The 16,270-nt window shown below is 43.1% G+C and overlaps 1 protein-coding gene across 8 annotated transcripts; it reads left to right on the plus strand.

Annotated features, from left to right (window-relative positions):
• The first annotated feature begins 8 nt into the window (after positions 1-8).
• On the plus strand, positions 9-9,821 carry LOC120827248 (nuclear GTPase SLIP-GC). Of its 8 annotated transcripts, none has more exons than XM_078083796.1 (24): positions 121-236; positions 565-683; positions 1,517-1,598; positions 2,005-2,069; positions 2,140-2,252; positions 2,402-2,446; positions 2,547-2,580; positions 2,748-2,822; positions 3,277-3,367; positions 3,691-3,907; positions 4,061-4,264; positions 4,828-5,034; positions 5,488-5,663; positions 6,639-6,732; positions 6,818-6,905; positions 7,006-7,127; positions 7,353-7,526; positions 7,642-7,814; positions 7,993-8,116; positions 8,273-8,381; positions 8,478-8,611; positions 8,781-8,862; positions 8,966-9,043; positions 9,119-9,821. In XM_078083796.1, the coding sequence occupies exons 9-23, from the start codon at positions 3,309-3,311 to the stop codon at positions 9,037-9,039; spliced, it is 2,037 nt and encodes a 678-aa protein (XP_077939922.1). In that variant the 5' UTR covers positions 121-236; positions 565-683; positions 1,517-1,598; positions 2,005-2,069; positions 2,140-2,252; positions 2,402-2,446; positions 2,547-2,580; positions 2,748-2,822; positions 3,277-3,308; the 3' UTR covers positions 9,040-9,043; positions 9,119-9,821. The 8 variants fall into 8 exon arrangements, with proteins under 8 accessions (XP_040045932.2, XP_077939919.1, XP_040045931.2 ...); XM_078083795.1 differs by having other exon boundaries at positions 129-236; positions 484-683; XM_078083797.1 differs by having other exon boundaries at positions 138-236; positions 585-683.
• The last annotated feature ends 6,449 nt before the right edge of the window (positions 9,822-16,270 follow it).

The raw sequence follows: 16,270 nt of genomic DNA on the forward strand, positions 1-16,270 counted from the left end.
TGTATTGTGCCACTTTATCTAACCGTCGTTCCCTTTTAGCGAGTCTGTTGTTCATAATAAACGAATCATTCAAACGGGAAATGCATCGTGGGAGGAGTTTCACATACAATCCGTTAGGTTTCGTTTCTTGGGTGGAGTCGGAGCATTTTTTAGAGCAAAGGGAGTTTCACCCCCGCTGGAGTTTGACAAAGCTGGAGGAGCGGCATTGATCCACATCTTTGACCTTCTCGCTGCAGGTAAACCATAGAATGTATATCGTGTCTTTAAGGATGTTAATCGCCGCGGGTGACTCTTATTGACCGTTTGAAAGCTGGAAGATCTTCACCGTGAATAACAAACTAAAGGCTGCAACGTTGCACGCTAGAATTTGAGGAAGGAAGTTGTTGCAACACGATAAATCAGAAATCAGGAAACATTTATTGCCATGACATGTCAATTCCTTATAACATAAGGCCACTTTATCTAACCGTCGTTCCCTTTTAGGGAGTCGGTTGTTGAAAATAAATTAATCACTCAAACGGGAAATGCATCGTGGGAGGAGTTTCACAAACAAGAATCCCTTAGGTTTCGTTTCTTGGGTGGAGTCGCAGCATTTTTCAGAGCAAAAGGAGTTTCACCCCGCTGGAGTTTTACGCCCGCTGGAGGAGCGGCATTGATCCACATCTTTGACCTTCTGGCTGCAGGTAAACCATAGAATGTATATCGTGTCTTTAAGGATGTTAATCGCCGCGGGTGACTCTTATTGACTGTTTGAAAGCTGGAAGATCTTCACCGTGAATAACAAACTAAAGGCTGCAACGTTGCACGCTAGAATTTGAGGAAGAGTTGTTCCGACTCGATAAAAAGTTTGAACTCTTGAGGACAGAGAAACATCGACAGATCTTTATTATTTTCATGGAATATTACCGAGTAGTATAACCCAAGTAGATGAAATCCAGCATTCTGATTGGTTGAGAGTGAGTCACGGGGTGTACATTTTCCAAATATGAATGATTGAATATGTCTACACGCACGGTCTCCGCTACGGAACAAGTGGATAAAAGCGGCCCTTTTGCCCCGGATGAGAAGAGAAAGGAAATGAGCTGACCGCCCGGTGCTGGAGGACTCTCCGTCTTCATTTCCCCTCCGAATCTAACCCTTTCACTCCAAATTGAAGTTACCGCCGACACTGGATTAATGTTATCATTAATATTACCGTACATGTTTGGGCGCAATCTATGACCTTAATGAGATAAGTTTAAATGGTTATAAAAGCTTGACGGTCAAGCACACATTAGCATTATGCTGGAGCCATGAAATCCTTTAACAAGTTAATTTACTTAATCAACGTTATTTTTCTGTCAATTGATTATTTGAATTGTATTTATATGAACTGTTGGAGTCTTAATCTTTTGTATGGAAAATTCCTTGAGATTGCTAATAGCGGTTTCATTACTCATTATTTTAATTCAGTGAAATGTGATTCTCTGAGGTTGCAGTGGTTGATTTAAAACCTGACTATTTGCTGAACTTGCAGTTTCCGTTGGTGGTCATGGATGATTTTGTTCGTGATAAATTAACTGAATGGGGTCTACGCGAGTTGATAGAAACATTTAAAGGTAAAGTATTACGATCACAATGGCAAGTTCTACAAATCAGAGCATCACAGTCTTACTTTACATACACAGGGAAGACGCTTTGGATTTATTATGGTACGGATAAGAACACTGGCATCAGGGGAATGTAGTCACAATATATTACTCACTAGATTAACTTATTAGTTAGTTACCAGAGACGCGGTCTCTCTTTCCTCCAAACAGCTGTAATCATTCATGAATAAATCAGATAAAAGAGGGAAGGTGTTTATGTGTCTTTTGTTCAGACAGTTCTCTTAATTTGTCACTGTTAAACTCATGATCAGCTTTAGACAGTTAACCCTTTAAAACATATGGCATAATTATATTTTACTATTACATGAAACATGCTGCAATGTGTTTAACATTTGCAATTTGTCTCTCTGCCCAGAGAAGACAAAAGCAGCAAAGAGAAAAAGACGTGGACATTTCAAGGGGACACATTAATTAAGCCAAGTAACCGCTTGTTGGTATCTTTTCATGTTTTTTCTTGACTAGGATTAAACTTTGAATTTTTTAATTGCAGAACAAAAGGTTGACAGGAAAAGTTTGTACTTTCTGGAGGATCAAGATATTGTTGAATTGATTCCGTTAGTGGGACCACGGTCCGTTTTCAAGACGGAACTGAAGTTGTTAAAGGTAGTAATGTTCTGTACTGTACAATTTACACAATATTTTATACATAATTTAGGAGCACATAATTCATGACACATAATTAATAATATATCTTTGACAATAATAGCATGTTCTTGAATTTTAACGTTTATTTACTATCATGGATTTACAAGGAACAAAACACAGCAAATCCGGATACATCTCATGCGTCTGCTCAAGTAAGTTGAATAAAGTTTCAAGCACTCAGGTATCATTAAGCATTTATTATGGATATTTATGTATTTATTTTAAAACCCAAATGTCCATGTTCACCCTCAGGTCATTCCGTCCACCAGTGGCAGAAGAAATGACGGTGAGATGCACTTTATCTTATTGATTGCATGTTGTGTTCATTGAATTTTTTAACATCTTGCTTTGACTCAACAAATATATCAAGACCATGTCTTAATATTGTGAGAGGCGGATGTAACAAACTTTTAATTCTTTCTTTTTTTCCACCCACCAAAAATCCCCAATAAGGAAAGAGAAAGTCTGATCTCCAGGGCGAGTCCAATCAACAGCAATCACCGACTAAAAAACAACGCCTTGCCAAAGGTATTTATAATACTTTCCAAACAATGACAACCTCCAACTTACCAAAGGGGTTAATATTTCTATGTAATAACATTTTTACTAGTTTACTTACACAGCAAATGCCTGTTTCTGCATCTTGGTGACTAACTATGCTGCCCAATGTAATCTTACTAGAAAACTCCAGTCAGTCAACACACACATGCAGGTATCCATAGCAACGCTATGCTATGCTTCAAAGTAAAGAGCCTAACTGTGGCCTTTAAATGTATGATGTTTTAAGAGCAAGACCAGGGTTTATCCTTTGATAATCCAAACCAAGGTAGGATCCTGATGATCCACTCTGGAGCATCCTAAATGGACCTGGAAGAGAAAGTTCATCTCACGCTTTAGCTTCTTGCCTCATTGTGCATTACAGCTTACTCTATTCTCTGCTTCATGGTTCCTGCTGAATAGTTCTTTATATTCACTCTGACAGAAAAAAAGACACTGACTAAGGTGAAAGACATAATGCGACGTGTCCTAAAGACAATACCTCCTGAAAAAAACAACCTGAACGACTTCCTGAGGTAATGATTAAGTTTACTCAATTTTCATATCAATATGTTATCTTGGCTTGGTTCCACTCCAGGGGCCGATTTCACTAAGAGATTTAAGACCTGCAGGCCATCATTGGTTAGACCCGCTGTCCATTAAGTATGTCTATTTTCACAAATGTCTCGAAGGAAATCTTTTCAAATTCTATGGAAAAAAGTCTTAATTTTCCAAAAATAGACAGAAGGTACAATATGCTGTGGTGGCCTGTTCCTAGATGGATCTACTTCTGATCTTGACACATTGTGTTTTTGTGTTTTTTAAACCAACAAAAATAACCCACACTCATGCACAACAGGAGAAAAATCCATGATTTGGAGACGGACGAGAGGAAGGTGGTCGGTGTCTTCGGTAAAACCGGAGCTGGAAAAAGCTCTTTGATAAATGCCGTCATTGGATTGAACAAGTTCTTGCCCTCTGGAAGCGTCAGTGCATGTACATCAGTCTTGATTAAAGTGGAGGCTAACATGCAGAACCAAAAGGGCGAGGCAATCATTGAGTTTATTACGAAAGAGGTAAAAACCAGCTTAATATGTTTGTTTACTTAAAGCTATTTTACCTATTTTAAAAGGCATAATGTGGCTTCATATATACAGGTGTTGATTACACAGCATGCCATTTGATTTAACAAAGTTACATTTTGTCTATTTTTTGTCTATTTCATTTAGGAGTGGAAAGACGAGTTGTGGTTCTCAAAAAATTTCGGTCTGGAAAATGAGGAAGATGACCACAGGGAGATTGTTGAAAAGCTGTCAGCGCTGTATGGAGAAGACTGGAAAGAAAAATCTCCTGATGACCTCATGGATGGCAAATATTTCATAGAGATCCAAGAATTTCTCCGTTCCAAGAAGAAGATTTTGACTGCCGATAAAGTAAGACTAAACATTCTGTATCACTTCATAAAAAGCCTTCTGTTTTGTCTGCGGGGTTGAAATGTCTTTCATGTAATATAAATGCTGCCTGGCTGTTACAGGTAGGTCAAGTTTAACATTAGTTTGACAAATGTAAAAGTAAAATCAGAATGTGATTCTTTTCTACTTAAAAAAAGAGTGGCCTCCATCTGCCTGTCCTTCAGTACTGCAAATCCACATAAAATGTACTTTTCATCATAAAGACTAAAATAGTAATAGTACAATATTTGTTCTAGACAGCTACCTGACTAGCATGACCTTTTGTGTACCCCAGGGATCGGTACATGAACCATTTCTATTCGGAATCGTTGCTCTCCTTAACTCTTTCTCATGTAAAGTTAATCATCAAACTGGAAGCTGCCGACTGTCAAACGTCTACCATAATCCTACCAAAGGTCAACATGGAACACATCAAAGTGTGCTACAATGATTAACATACTTACCATGACCGATTACTATTGAGTCCCTGGTTTTGAGTGAAATCGCCTGGCGTTGCCTTGATCTAATTTTACTATTTATTGCAGGATGAAGAGCTATTTCAAAAATTAATCAGATACACAAGAACCAAACCAGATGACACAGAAGATAAAGGCACAAAGAGGTGGTATTGGCCGCTAGTGAAGTGTGTGACCATCAAGGTGCCAAACGCTGATCTTCTTAAGCATGTCACACTCGTGGATCTTCCTGGAAACGGGGACAGTAACAAGAGCAGAGACACGATGTGGAAAACGGTAATTTACCACATGCAATGCTTTTTATTGTGTGTTACTGTGTTGTCTGTGTCGGGGGAGGATTGTTGAGCTGCACATTGTGATTCTCTCAAGAACTCTCTGTGATCTTTCTTACGTAACTCGTGATCTGACCTAGTTCACGATGGTGCCTTGACTGATCCATAAATGTTATTGATTGAGTGTCTCCACTACGTTGTCTGGTACTTTTCCATACATTTCTTTAGCGGAGGGGGGGGAGTGCTCTCCTGAAGTGTATAAAACCTCCTGTTCTCCCCCAGAAGCTTCTTCTCCTCTTCTTCTTCTCTGAGAGAGTTAGTAATAAACACTTAATCACAAACGAGTTTATGATACTTTGGATTTCTTACAAGGGTTTAATCCACGAATTCATACTGCAAACTGTGTATTATTGTAAAGTGCTGATAACCATCATAATGAACTGTCGTATCCGTTCAGGTGGTTGGAAGTTGTTCCACTATCTGGATCGTGACTGACATTAATCGAGCTGCATCAGACAAAGAAGCCTGGGATATCCTGAAAGATGCCTGCAGCTACGTGGGAAATGGTGGCCAGTGTAATCAGATTCACTTCATCTGCACCAAGTCTGATCCTCATCAAGATGCAGAAGATACGTAAGTGGTTTAAGATGTCAAAAGTACATATATACATATATGTTAAAGTTATTAGGAGGAATTTGTAGGTGGTTATGAAACAGTCTCAATAATAATTCTGGTGCCTCTAAATTACCAATATTATAAATCAAGACCATCAGCATGAAAATTATTTTCTACATTCTCATTTTTAATGATGGTCATCGATTTTAGTCAGTTCTTCCAATGAAATTGACGGTATTGATGAAACCTCCTCTGCCTTGAGATTCCAGTATTACTTTTAGCTGAAAGCACATGGCCTAACTGATTTAATCTGAATTTAAAATAACCAAAACAAGTTCTTCTCTCAGCCTGAAATATATCATGCTCCGGAGGAGAAGCATATCTTCCTAAACGCAATAAGAAGATTACCTTCTTTTTCTGTACTTTGTCATTTTTTTGGGGCTTTTACCGTCAAGCGCAGCAGGTTGCTAGGCAAACGGGAGCAGCAGAGGTAAAGCTGATGACGCAGGCAGGACGTCCCCCTGTAGGGCGGACTGTCTCATTTCAGCCTACGCGGTTGTTGGAGGGCCGCGAAGGCTGCTAAAGGCTGGAGGCTACAAGGATGCGGTCTAGTGACTTTGAGACACACATTGCTTAAATACACTGGGACGGTGCAGGTGATTGGACACAGGTAGAGACAATCAGTGACATGACAGGGCAGGAAGTGAAGCTAAACCAGGGACACAAGCGACAGGAAGCTACAAAATAAGACAGGAGAGAAACCCACACCGTGACGCAACTAAACAATCGGAAATAATATTCTGTAACTTTGTATTTATTAATAACAACTCACCCAAAAACCTGAAATTGAATGATGGATCTTATAGTTGCAGCTACAGATTGAATAGAGATCTTTTAGACTTTAATTTTGTATGCTGAAAATAAAGTGAATTTAAGGTTTTAGTTCTCCAAAAACAGTTTGAGGTGGAATTTAATGGGACCGTTTTCATTTAGTTCAAGAACTGGTATTCATGATTTCATCTTGAAAAGAAACCGGCAAGCCAAAAAAGAAGTGATGAAAGAATTTAACCAACTAAAGGAGGTTAAGGTGAGTATTGTAGTATAACAAAAAGTTTATCACACGTTGTCTACAGCTGCAAGCTCAACTTAAAACCAGAACGTTTTCTTTTCAGAAACACTTCAGTGAGGAAAGTTTCAAAGTCTTCACAGTGAGCTCCGTAGAGTTTCTGAATCAGGAATATCTAAATCAAGAAGAAACTGGTAAGTGAAGTCTCCATATATGACCACATTTTGTATTTACTTTCCTGTAATACAACAAATTAAATGAATAATTGGATATTGGAATTACACTTTTTCACAGAAATACCCAAACTTCAGGAGTTCCTGCAGGAGCTCAATGACTGTCACAAAGAGACGTTGAACTACGTGTCCGGAGCCCTCGGGATCCTCTCTCTGATTCAAGGGGCCAGCCGCAGAGGAGGGGTAAGATCAAGTGATCACATCTCTTTCTTTGACTTTAATCATCAAATTGACAGAATATAATGAGAAAAGTAAAAGACAGACATCCTAAATACATACATTTACCAATCAGTCAGTTGTTTTCCTAAATTGTTTTGCTTCTGTAATTTAAGGGGGGGTCTCGCTCAAAATCAAGTAACTTTATGGTTTCATTGCTTTGAATGCTGAATGTGTTGTTGTTTATTACAGTCTGAGATAAAGAAAGATGTGTGCACAATCCTTGAAGAAAAGATGACAGATGAACTTGAAAAAGTCCATAAACAAATGGAAGAAACTTACCAGGCTTTTGAAAAGTGTCTCAGTGACGGAGTTGAGAAATCTGAAAGTTACTGTGAAAAAGCCTTGGAGTTAGTGATAAATCCTGTAAGTATATAAATTATAACTACATCATTATTACTACATCATTATTAATACATCATTATAATGGTTGATGTACACTACATTGTTAAAATATTATTTTCTTTCTGTTTTGTTTCAGAGAGGGTCAGGAAATGGTTTCCACATGACACTGAGGTCTTTAGTAACGCACAACGGCATCTACAAAGCAAAAACAAACAAAAATCAAAAAAAGAGAAAACAAAATAACCTCAACGTGAAGTTATCTTCATACCTGACTGAGAGCATCGATGAGAAATTCAAGGAGACCTTCCCGTAAGAAATAACTTAATAAAGACATAAACCTTGTGCAGGCTGGTTGTACAAACTATCCCTGGAATTAACAGTTCATACATTATGCAGTAAAAACTGTTATTTGATATGATACATACATTTATAATACTTTATTGAAATTGCTGTTCATGAAACTTTTCAACTTGTTAACATGTTTCAGAAATGAAATAAATTGTGGACCATTCAACGGAAAACTCAATTCGTTTTCACTTGACACAAAGAGGATGAAAATGGATCCAGAGTACGAAGATGTGGAACTTCAACTGGAATTTCTCAATGCAGAGGTAAAGGAAGTTATTAGTCCACTGTGTAGCTGTCAGTGTAGGTCAGAAAGGCCAAAGTAGAAGGGTGAGAAGAGAGGAGACACAAGAGGAGCCTTATTTTCATATTATCTTGATTGTATTTAAAATATGTGGATCTTTTCATATTCTCTCTCTCAGGAAATTAAGATGAAGAAGAAACTCATCAAAATCATCCGCGATCGCAAGAAAAAGATCTACAGCAGTCTGATGACAACAGTTGAGGAATCAATGCAGAAATGCTATGACGGTACGATAAAAGTCAATATGCACATTATTTACTATGATTGTGCCTAATGTAATTCGAATTTAATTGAATTCACAAACGTTTTCTGGTTTATTGTAGATGCAAAAGGAATTCGAGGACCTGACTCGCTGAATAACATGAGAGAAACGATGAGGAAGCACGTTCATGATTCAAAAAACATCATGTTTAAGAATGCTAGAAAGGTCATGTTGAACCAGCTGAGAGAGTTAAGGGTTTGTAACATTTTATAATACGTCAAAAAAAATCAAGAATATGCATCTTTTTTGATAGTTCTTTTGCACTAAAACTGTGCACGCCACACTTCACCCTTTACATCATTCAGTCATTAGTGTCTGAAATACATATAATATGTGAGTGATGAAGATATTTATAATAATTTAGGACGACATCCTGAAGGACCTGAAAGAGACGATGCAGGAATCAATCGAGCTGTCGCTCAAGACAGACGGTTACTCAATTCCAGGTAAAGGCAACAAAATAAAAACATAATAATCTCTAAAAATACAAAATATTTGTAAACAAATTTCCAATTGTGTGAACTTGATGTTAACATTATGTTTTTTTAGATGTTGCAGAGCAGCTTGATATGGTGAAGAACCACCATGAAGAACTGAAGGGAAGCGCAGAAGAAGACCAGTAGTTTGGTAAAAGCTGTTAAAATATCTACATAATGACTCCGTATTGAGCTGTATAACTCTGACGTTGCTTTTCATCACTAGTTGATCGTCCGCCAAGCTGCTGAACAGCTGATGAGCAGCTGATGAGCAGCTGAAGAGCCCGAACCCTTTGAGACGTGAGGCCTCTGGATTTGGTCTCAACCATTTTTATCAACTCATCTCATTACAATTGTCTTTGATGTGTACTTTGAATTAGCTTGTGGTCATAGACATGCATTGCGATTTGAGATTTTACATGTTTTGTGGGACATTTTAGTTTTTAAATGATTAAAGTTTAGACGCAGACAGAAGCTGTGTGTGTGTGTGGGGGGCGGGAAGGGGGGAGCAGGATGTCACATTGTGGTTTAAGAGTACAGCTCTCAGCCACCTATGATTACCAGTTTAGTGATTCACATTTTTCTTCTTGACTATATATCTATAATAATACAATTTTAATTGTAGTTTAGCAGTTGATTAGTATTGGTCTCAGTGTGTACTGTATGTTCAGCTTGGCAATGATTTTAGGCTTTTTTAAGATTTCTTTCTGTCATTTTCAAAGATAAAACTTTTTTACTGCAAAATAATGTTTAAATGTGTTAATTGATGTATCAAAAATTTGGATGGAACTAGATGATTGTAATCAACCAACAAGCATATCTGGTTTCTTATTATTTAGTGAATAATTGTTTTGTCTTAATATACATTCTACGTGCATTGATAGTATTTTGCACGGTAAACTCTCAAATAAAGTTAATTTTCAAAGTGTCACGTGGGCTTCTTTGTTATTCATGTTTTAAAAGGATCTTAAAGCTTCTTATGTTCTCTCTAAATCACTCTCATTATGACATCAACAAAGGATTTTCCAACACTGTTCTTGTAAAATATTTCATATTTGAACCTTATTCAATACAGTTCTCAAATACTATATATATTTTAAAGGTGGGATTAATTCATAGTATAGATATATTATATGATTTATTGATAGTATTTTGCACGGTATACTCTCTGTATAAAAAAGTGAACTGCACCACTATTGGACCTGTTCCCATGTCATCTGGGGCACACGATGCCCAGCTATGGAACTGAAACTGTTGAGCCTTCCCTTCTATCACACTGTTTGCCTTTGATGAAAAGGCTTGTCGGTTATTTGGTTGTGATGAGTTCCGCCAAATCACTCGTATTATGGAAGGTCCCACAGAACTCTTTTCCAGCTAAACTTGAACTGAGTGCATCAGCTCATATAAATGATCCATCTGGCCTTGGGAACTCCCAAAGATTGAAAAAACCCTCTCTCCAAATCTCTTAATCATTTAATTTTCTCCCTCTGCATTGAGTGTTTACTGTGAGCATATACAAACTCTAGGATGCTCTCGTTATCAATTCCGGAAGTCTATTAAAATAATCAAAGACAAATTTCTCTTTGTAGGTCTCCCTTTAGTCAATTTTCCACCACACTCTCAGTAAAGTTCACTTTTAAAGTGTCACATGGGCTTCTTTGTTATTCATGTTGTATAAGGATCTTAAATATTCTGTATGTTCCCTCTAACCACACTTATGAGATCAACAAATGATTTTCCAACACTGTTGGTTGTCAAATGTTCCATACTTAAACCTTATTCAATACAGTTCTCAAATGCTATATATATATATATTTGAAAGGTGTGATGAATTCACATAGTAGTTTATACCTGTTAGTAGACGTGTTCACACATTAGCCCCATGCTGAATAGAACGTGGAGTTCCACTCTTACTTTCCCTTCTATATGAGATGCCAAAAGGCCTCCTGTCTGCATTGGATTCCTTTCAATGGATGTCTTTGTTTCTTCCTCTGCTATTTTACTCTTCAATTCTTACATGTCGACCATGGAAAGTGAATTGTGAAGGAGGGGTACCGCCTATTTCTGTATCTGTTAAAAAGACAACACAACTGTTATTTTCTAGTAATTTCTTTCTTGTGCAGAGTTCCTGCAGTCTGTACGACCACTGAACATTCTTTGCCAAGAATAAAGCTTTGACGTGTGGTTTGTGTTCGTACATTGAACATTGATGAATAAGCTGCTGTTTGCACAATGAACCATGAAGTTATAACAATTTTAATTTCAACAAAAATCAAAACAGCATTTTTGAAGAGAGACAAGCAACTAGGTCAAACGAAATGTTGTGCACAAGAAACAACACGCTGAGAAGTCAAAATTTGGAATATAAAGTTGCCGTTGCTTTGCATATATAACCAAAGGATGTGTCAGGCAGGAAGGAGGAGGACTCGGACGCAGAGGGTTCAGCTGATATTGCTTTTTATTACTAACAAGAAAAAACTGAAAATCTCTCTTAACGAGGAAACAAAGGTCGCGATCAAAGTTCAAAAGGAAAAAACTCAAAATCTCTCTTAATGAGGAAAAAGGTGGAGATCAAAATTCAAAAGGCAAAAACTCAAAATCTCTCTTAAACGAGGAAATGTAACAGGGATCAAAAGGACGTGACAAACGTTATCGGACTTGACGTAACTCGTGACGTGAGGGCTGGTGTGCAGGGCAAAACAACAAGACACACTGGCACAGGACAAGGGGCGACGCAGACTATAAGTACCCATGAGGGAGTTGTGGGAACAGGTGGACACAATCAGGAATCAGGGGAGACAATCAGACTGGTGACACATGAGGAAGGGCAAGGGACCTGAAACGAGAGGGAGTTAGTTTCCAAAATAAAACAGGAAGTCAAAAAACAACTGGAGACAGGACAAAAACGCAACTTGACATACAGGTGTGACATTACCCCCCCCTCAAGGCCGAATACCAGGCGGCCTTGGAATGTCCGGGTGTGCTCTATAAAAATCTCGAATGAGATCCGGGTCCACTATGAAGCTAGACGAGACCCATTGTCGTTCCTCTGGCCCGTAGCCCTCCCAGTCCACGAGGAACTGCCTGCCCCGTCCCCGCTTACGTACCGCCAGCAGTTTCCTCACCGTGTAGACCGGCCCCCCCTCGACCATTCGAGGGGGTGGGGGTGGCTTGGGGTTTGGCACCATTGCGCTCTCCTTCGCTGGTTTGATTTTGCTGACATGAAAAGTTGGGTGTACCCTCAGGGACCGGGGCAGACGGAGGCGCACAGCTGCTGGATTGATAATCCTCGAGATGGGGAACGGGCCGACAAAGCGAGGGGCCAGCTTTCGTGATTCGACCTGCAAGGGTAGGTCCTTGGCTGAGAGCCATACTCGCTGGCCGGGCTGGTACACTGGGGCCGGTCTCCTCCTGCGGTCCGCTGCTTTCTTCACTCTGTCCCCTTGTCTGATCAGCGTCTGGCGTGCCGCTGCCCAGATGCGGCGGCAGCGGCGGACCAAGGCCTGGGCGGAGGGCACAGACACCTCTGGTTCGGACTCGGAAAACACAGGGGGTTGGTAACCAAAAACGCAATGGAAGGGAGACATGCCAGTGGCGGAGGTGGGAAGGGAGTTATGGGCGTACTCTACCCACGTCAGGTGTTCGCTCCATGACGCAGGGCTCTGGGCCACCAGGCACCGGAGGCTGGTTTCCAGTTGTTGATTGAGGCGCTCCGTCTGTCCGTTGGCCTCGGGATGGTACCCCGATGTGAGGCTAGCTGTGGCTCCGATGAGCTTACAGAACTCCTGCCAGAACCGCGAGACAAACTGGGGCCCCCTATCGGACACAATGTCTCTGGGGAACCCGTGGATCCTAAACACGTTGTTCATCATGCAGATAGCGGTCTCTTTAGCGGTGGGCAGCTTGGGTAGGGCTAGGAAGTGTGCCATCTTTGAAAATCTATCCACCACGGTCAACACCGTGGTGTTCCCCTTGGAGGTCGGTAGCCCCGTGACAAAATCCATCGAGATCTCTGCCCACGGCCGGGACGGGATGGGCAGCGGCTGTAGCAAGCCTGCGCGGGCTCTGGAGGAGTTCTTGTTCCTGGCGCAGACGGAGCATGCCTCAACGTACTCCCTGACCTCCGGCTCCATGGACGGCCACCAGAACCTCTGCGTGATGGCGAACATGGTCCGACGTACGCCCGGATGGCAGGTGAGCAAAGACGAGTGAGCCCAGTGGATCACCTGTGGGCGCAGATTAATAGGGACAAACAGACGATTATCTGGGCACCCACGAGGTGGGGGGGTCTCACCGTTGGCCTGCTTCACCTTGGTTTCTATAGGCCAGGTAACCGCTCCAACCACACAGTGTAGTGGGAGGATGGGCTCAGGTTCCCTGGCCACGGGCTCCGGGCTGAAAAGACGGGATAAGGCGTCAGGCTTGGTATTTCTTGATCCCGGTCTGTAGGAAAGGGAAAAATCAAAACGGTTAAAAAATAAGGACCAGCGGGCTTGACGGGAATTCAAACGCTTGGCCTTCTTGATGTACTGCAGGTTCTTGTGGTCTGTCCAAACCAAAAAAGGGTGCTGTGCCCCCTCGAGCCAGTGCCGCCACTCCTCCAGCGCCGCCTTCACTGCCAGCAGCTCACGATCTCCCACGTCGTAGTTCCGCTCCGCTGCAGTCAGTCGTCGCGACAGGAAGGCACAAGGATGAAGCTTGTTGTCAGACTCTGCTCGCTGGGAGAGAATGGCCCCGATCCCATTATTGGAAGCGTCCACCTCCACCACAAACTGGCGAGCCGGATCAGGGAGCGTGAGGATGGGTGCTGTAGTGAAGCGCCGCTTAAGCTCCTGGAAGGCTGCGTCTGCCTCGGCGGACCAGTGAAACGCCACCTGCGGGGAGGTAAGAGCATGGAGCGGGGCTGCTGTCGCGCTGAAGCCTCTGATAAACCGCCTGTAAAAGTTAGCAAAACCGAGAAATTGCTGTACCTTCTTGCGGCTATCAGGAGTTGGCCACTCTACTACCGCGCTTACTTTAGCCGGATCCATCTGAACCCTCCCAGGGGCTACGATAAAGCCCAGGAAGGAGACAGTATCGGCATGAAATTCACTCTTTTCCGCCTTCACATATAACCCGTTGTCTAAGAGACGTTGCAGGACGAGTTCAACATGGTTCCTATGGGTGTTTAGGTCGGGGGAATAAATCAGAATGTCATCTAAATACACATACACAAACTGGTCTAAAAAGTCTCTTAACACATCGTTTATCATCGCTTGAAAAACTGCTGGGGCGTTTGTGAGACCAAAGGGCATGACCAGGTATTCATAATGTCCAGACGGCGTGTTGAATGCCGTTTTCCACTCATCCCCTTCCCTAATGCGAACCAGGTGATAGGCGTTGCGTAAGTCCAGTTTGGTAAAAATCTGCGCCTGTTGAAGCTGGTCGAATACTGAGGTCATGAGAGGTAGAGGGTATCTGTTCTTAACGGTTATGTCGTTAAGCGGGCTGTAGTCAATGCAGGGGCGAAGGGTTCCATCCTTCTTTCCCACAAAGAAAAAACCTGCCCCTGCTGGGGACGAGGAAGGTCGGATCAACCCCGCCCTCAGGGAGGATTCGATGTAGTCCTTCATGGCCTGCCTCTCGGGCCCGGAAACAGAGTAAAGACGGCCCTTCGGGATGGTGGAGCCGGGCAGAAGGTCAATGGCGCAGTCGAACGGGCGATGAGGTGGTAGAGCTGTGGCCTTGCTCTTACTAAAAACCTCAGCGAGGTGGTGGTAGCAGCTTGGAACTTGGGTCAGATTGGTGATCTCCGAGTCTGTGACAGGGTGAGTGACGACACGGTTTAGCGTGGGGTTCTTCCCTTGGGGGCATGATTCCCGACATTGGGTCCTACAACCCTCCCCCCATACCATAATGTCCCCGGTGCGCCAGTTTATGTGTGGGTTGTGATGAATTAACCATGGGAACCCGAGGATGAGATGGTGCAGAGGTGAGTGTATTAAATACAGCTGTATGCGCTCCCAGTGATTGGTGATGCGAAGCTCCACCGGTTCTGTAACATGGGTTATAGTGAACAATGCACTTCCATTAAGTGCGCTCGCTTTAACCGGTTTACTCAATGGGTCAACCCGAAGCCCCAGTCTTTGTGCTAACCCCCAGTCGATTAGGCTCTCATCTGCCCCTGAGTCAATCAATACCCCCAGCTCTAGGTTCTTATCCCGGTGCTTAATCCTCACTGTGGTCAATCGGCGTGGAGTAGGAGTTACTTCGGCGACTTGACTCACCGACTGGTTGGCCTTTACTGGACAGGCGGTGATGAGGTGGCCACGCTCGCCGCAGTAAAAGCATCTGCCCTCCTGGTAGCGTCGCTGTCGTTCCTCTTGAGAGAGCCGGGCCCTCCCCATCTGCATGGGCTCCTCCTCGCCTCCGGCACGGGTTCTTGAGAGTCGCTCCGGGGAGGTTTGACGCGATGCGGCGCCCCAGAGCGTCGGGGAAGAGCCAGGTGCGGCGGGTGTCCCTCTGGGCCCACGCTGCCGCCTCCGTTCCTGTAGGCGGTTGTCGGTGCGGATGGCGAGGGCGATGAGGGAATCGAGGTCCAGAGGCAGGTCCAATGGGACCAAGAGGTCCTGGATCTGGTCGGAGAGCCCTCTCAGAAAAACATCGTAGAGGGACGTGGTGTTCCACCCGCTCTCCATCGCCAGGGTGCGAAAACGTATGGCGTATTCACAAACGGACTGTCCACCTTGCTTTATCTGACTGAGCTTACGAGCCCTTTCTCGGTCTGTTGCCACAGGGTCAAAAACAAGTCTGAGAGCGTCGGCAAACTTCTTTGGTGAAGAGCAAACTGCCGAACTCCTAGCCCACTCAGCGGTGGCCCATGCCTTGGCCCTTCCCGTGAGATGGGACATCATGAAGGCAACCTTGGACCGTTCTGTGGGAAAGTGCATCGGAGAGTGCTCGAAGTGCATTTCACATTCAATGATGAAGGACCTACTTTGTCCGATGGTTCCGGAGTATCGTTCCGGAGGTGCCAGCCTCGTGCACGCATCTGCTGGTGTGGCTACGGGAGGGGGCTCAGACGGCGTGGGGGGTTGTTCGGGAGAAGCCGCGGGGTTCCTGGAGAGCAAGGTGAGAATTTGTTCTACCTGACTGTTTAGGAGTCCCACCTGCGTGGTCATGGCAGTCTTAAACCCCTCCTGGCTTTGAGCAAGTCCCCGAACCCCTCGATCGAGGTCAGCAACAAGGTCTTCATGCTGCGCCAGTCTTGATGCTTGAGCGCGCAGCGCCTCCGTCAGCTGGTCCTTCTCTGCCGAGTCCATTCTGGCCAGTGTGTACTGTCAGGCAGGAAGGAGGAGGACTCGGACGCAGAGGGTTCAGCTGATATTGCTTTTTATTA

Source organism: Gasterosteus aculeatus, chromosome 11 (assembly GCF_964276395.1).
Source record: "Gasterosteus aculeatus chromosome 11, fGasAcu3.hap1.1, whole genome shotgun sequence".
NCBI lineage: Eukaryota > Metazoa > Chordata > Actinopteri > Perciformes > Gasterosteidae > Gasterosteus > Gasterosteus aculeatus.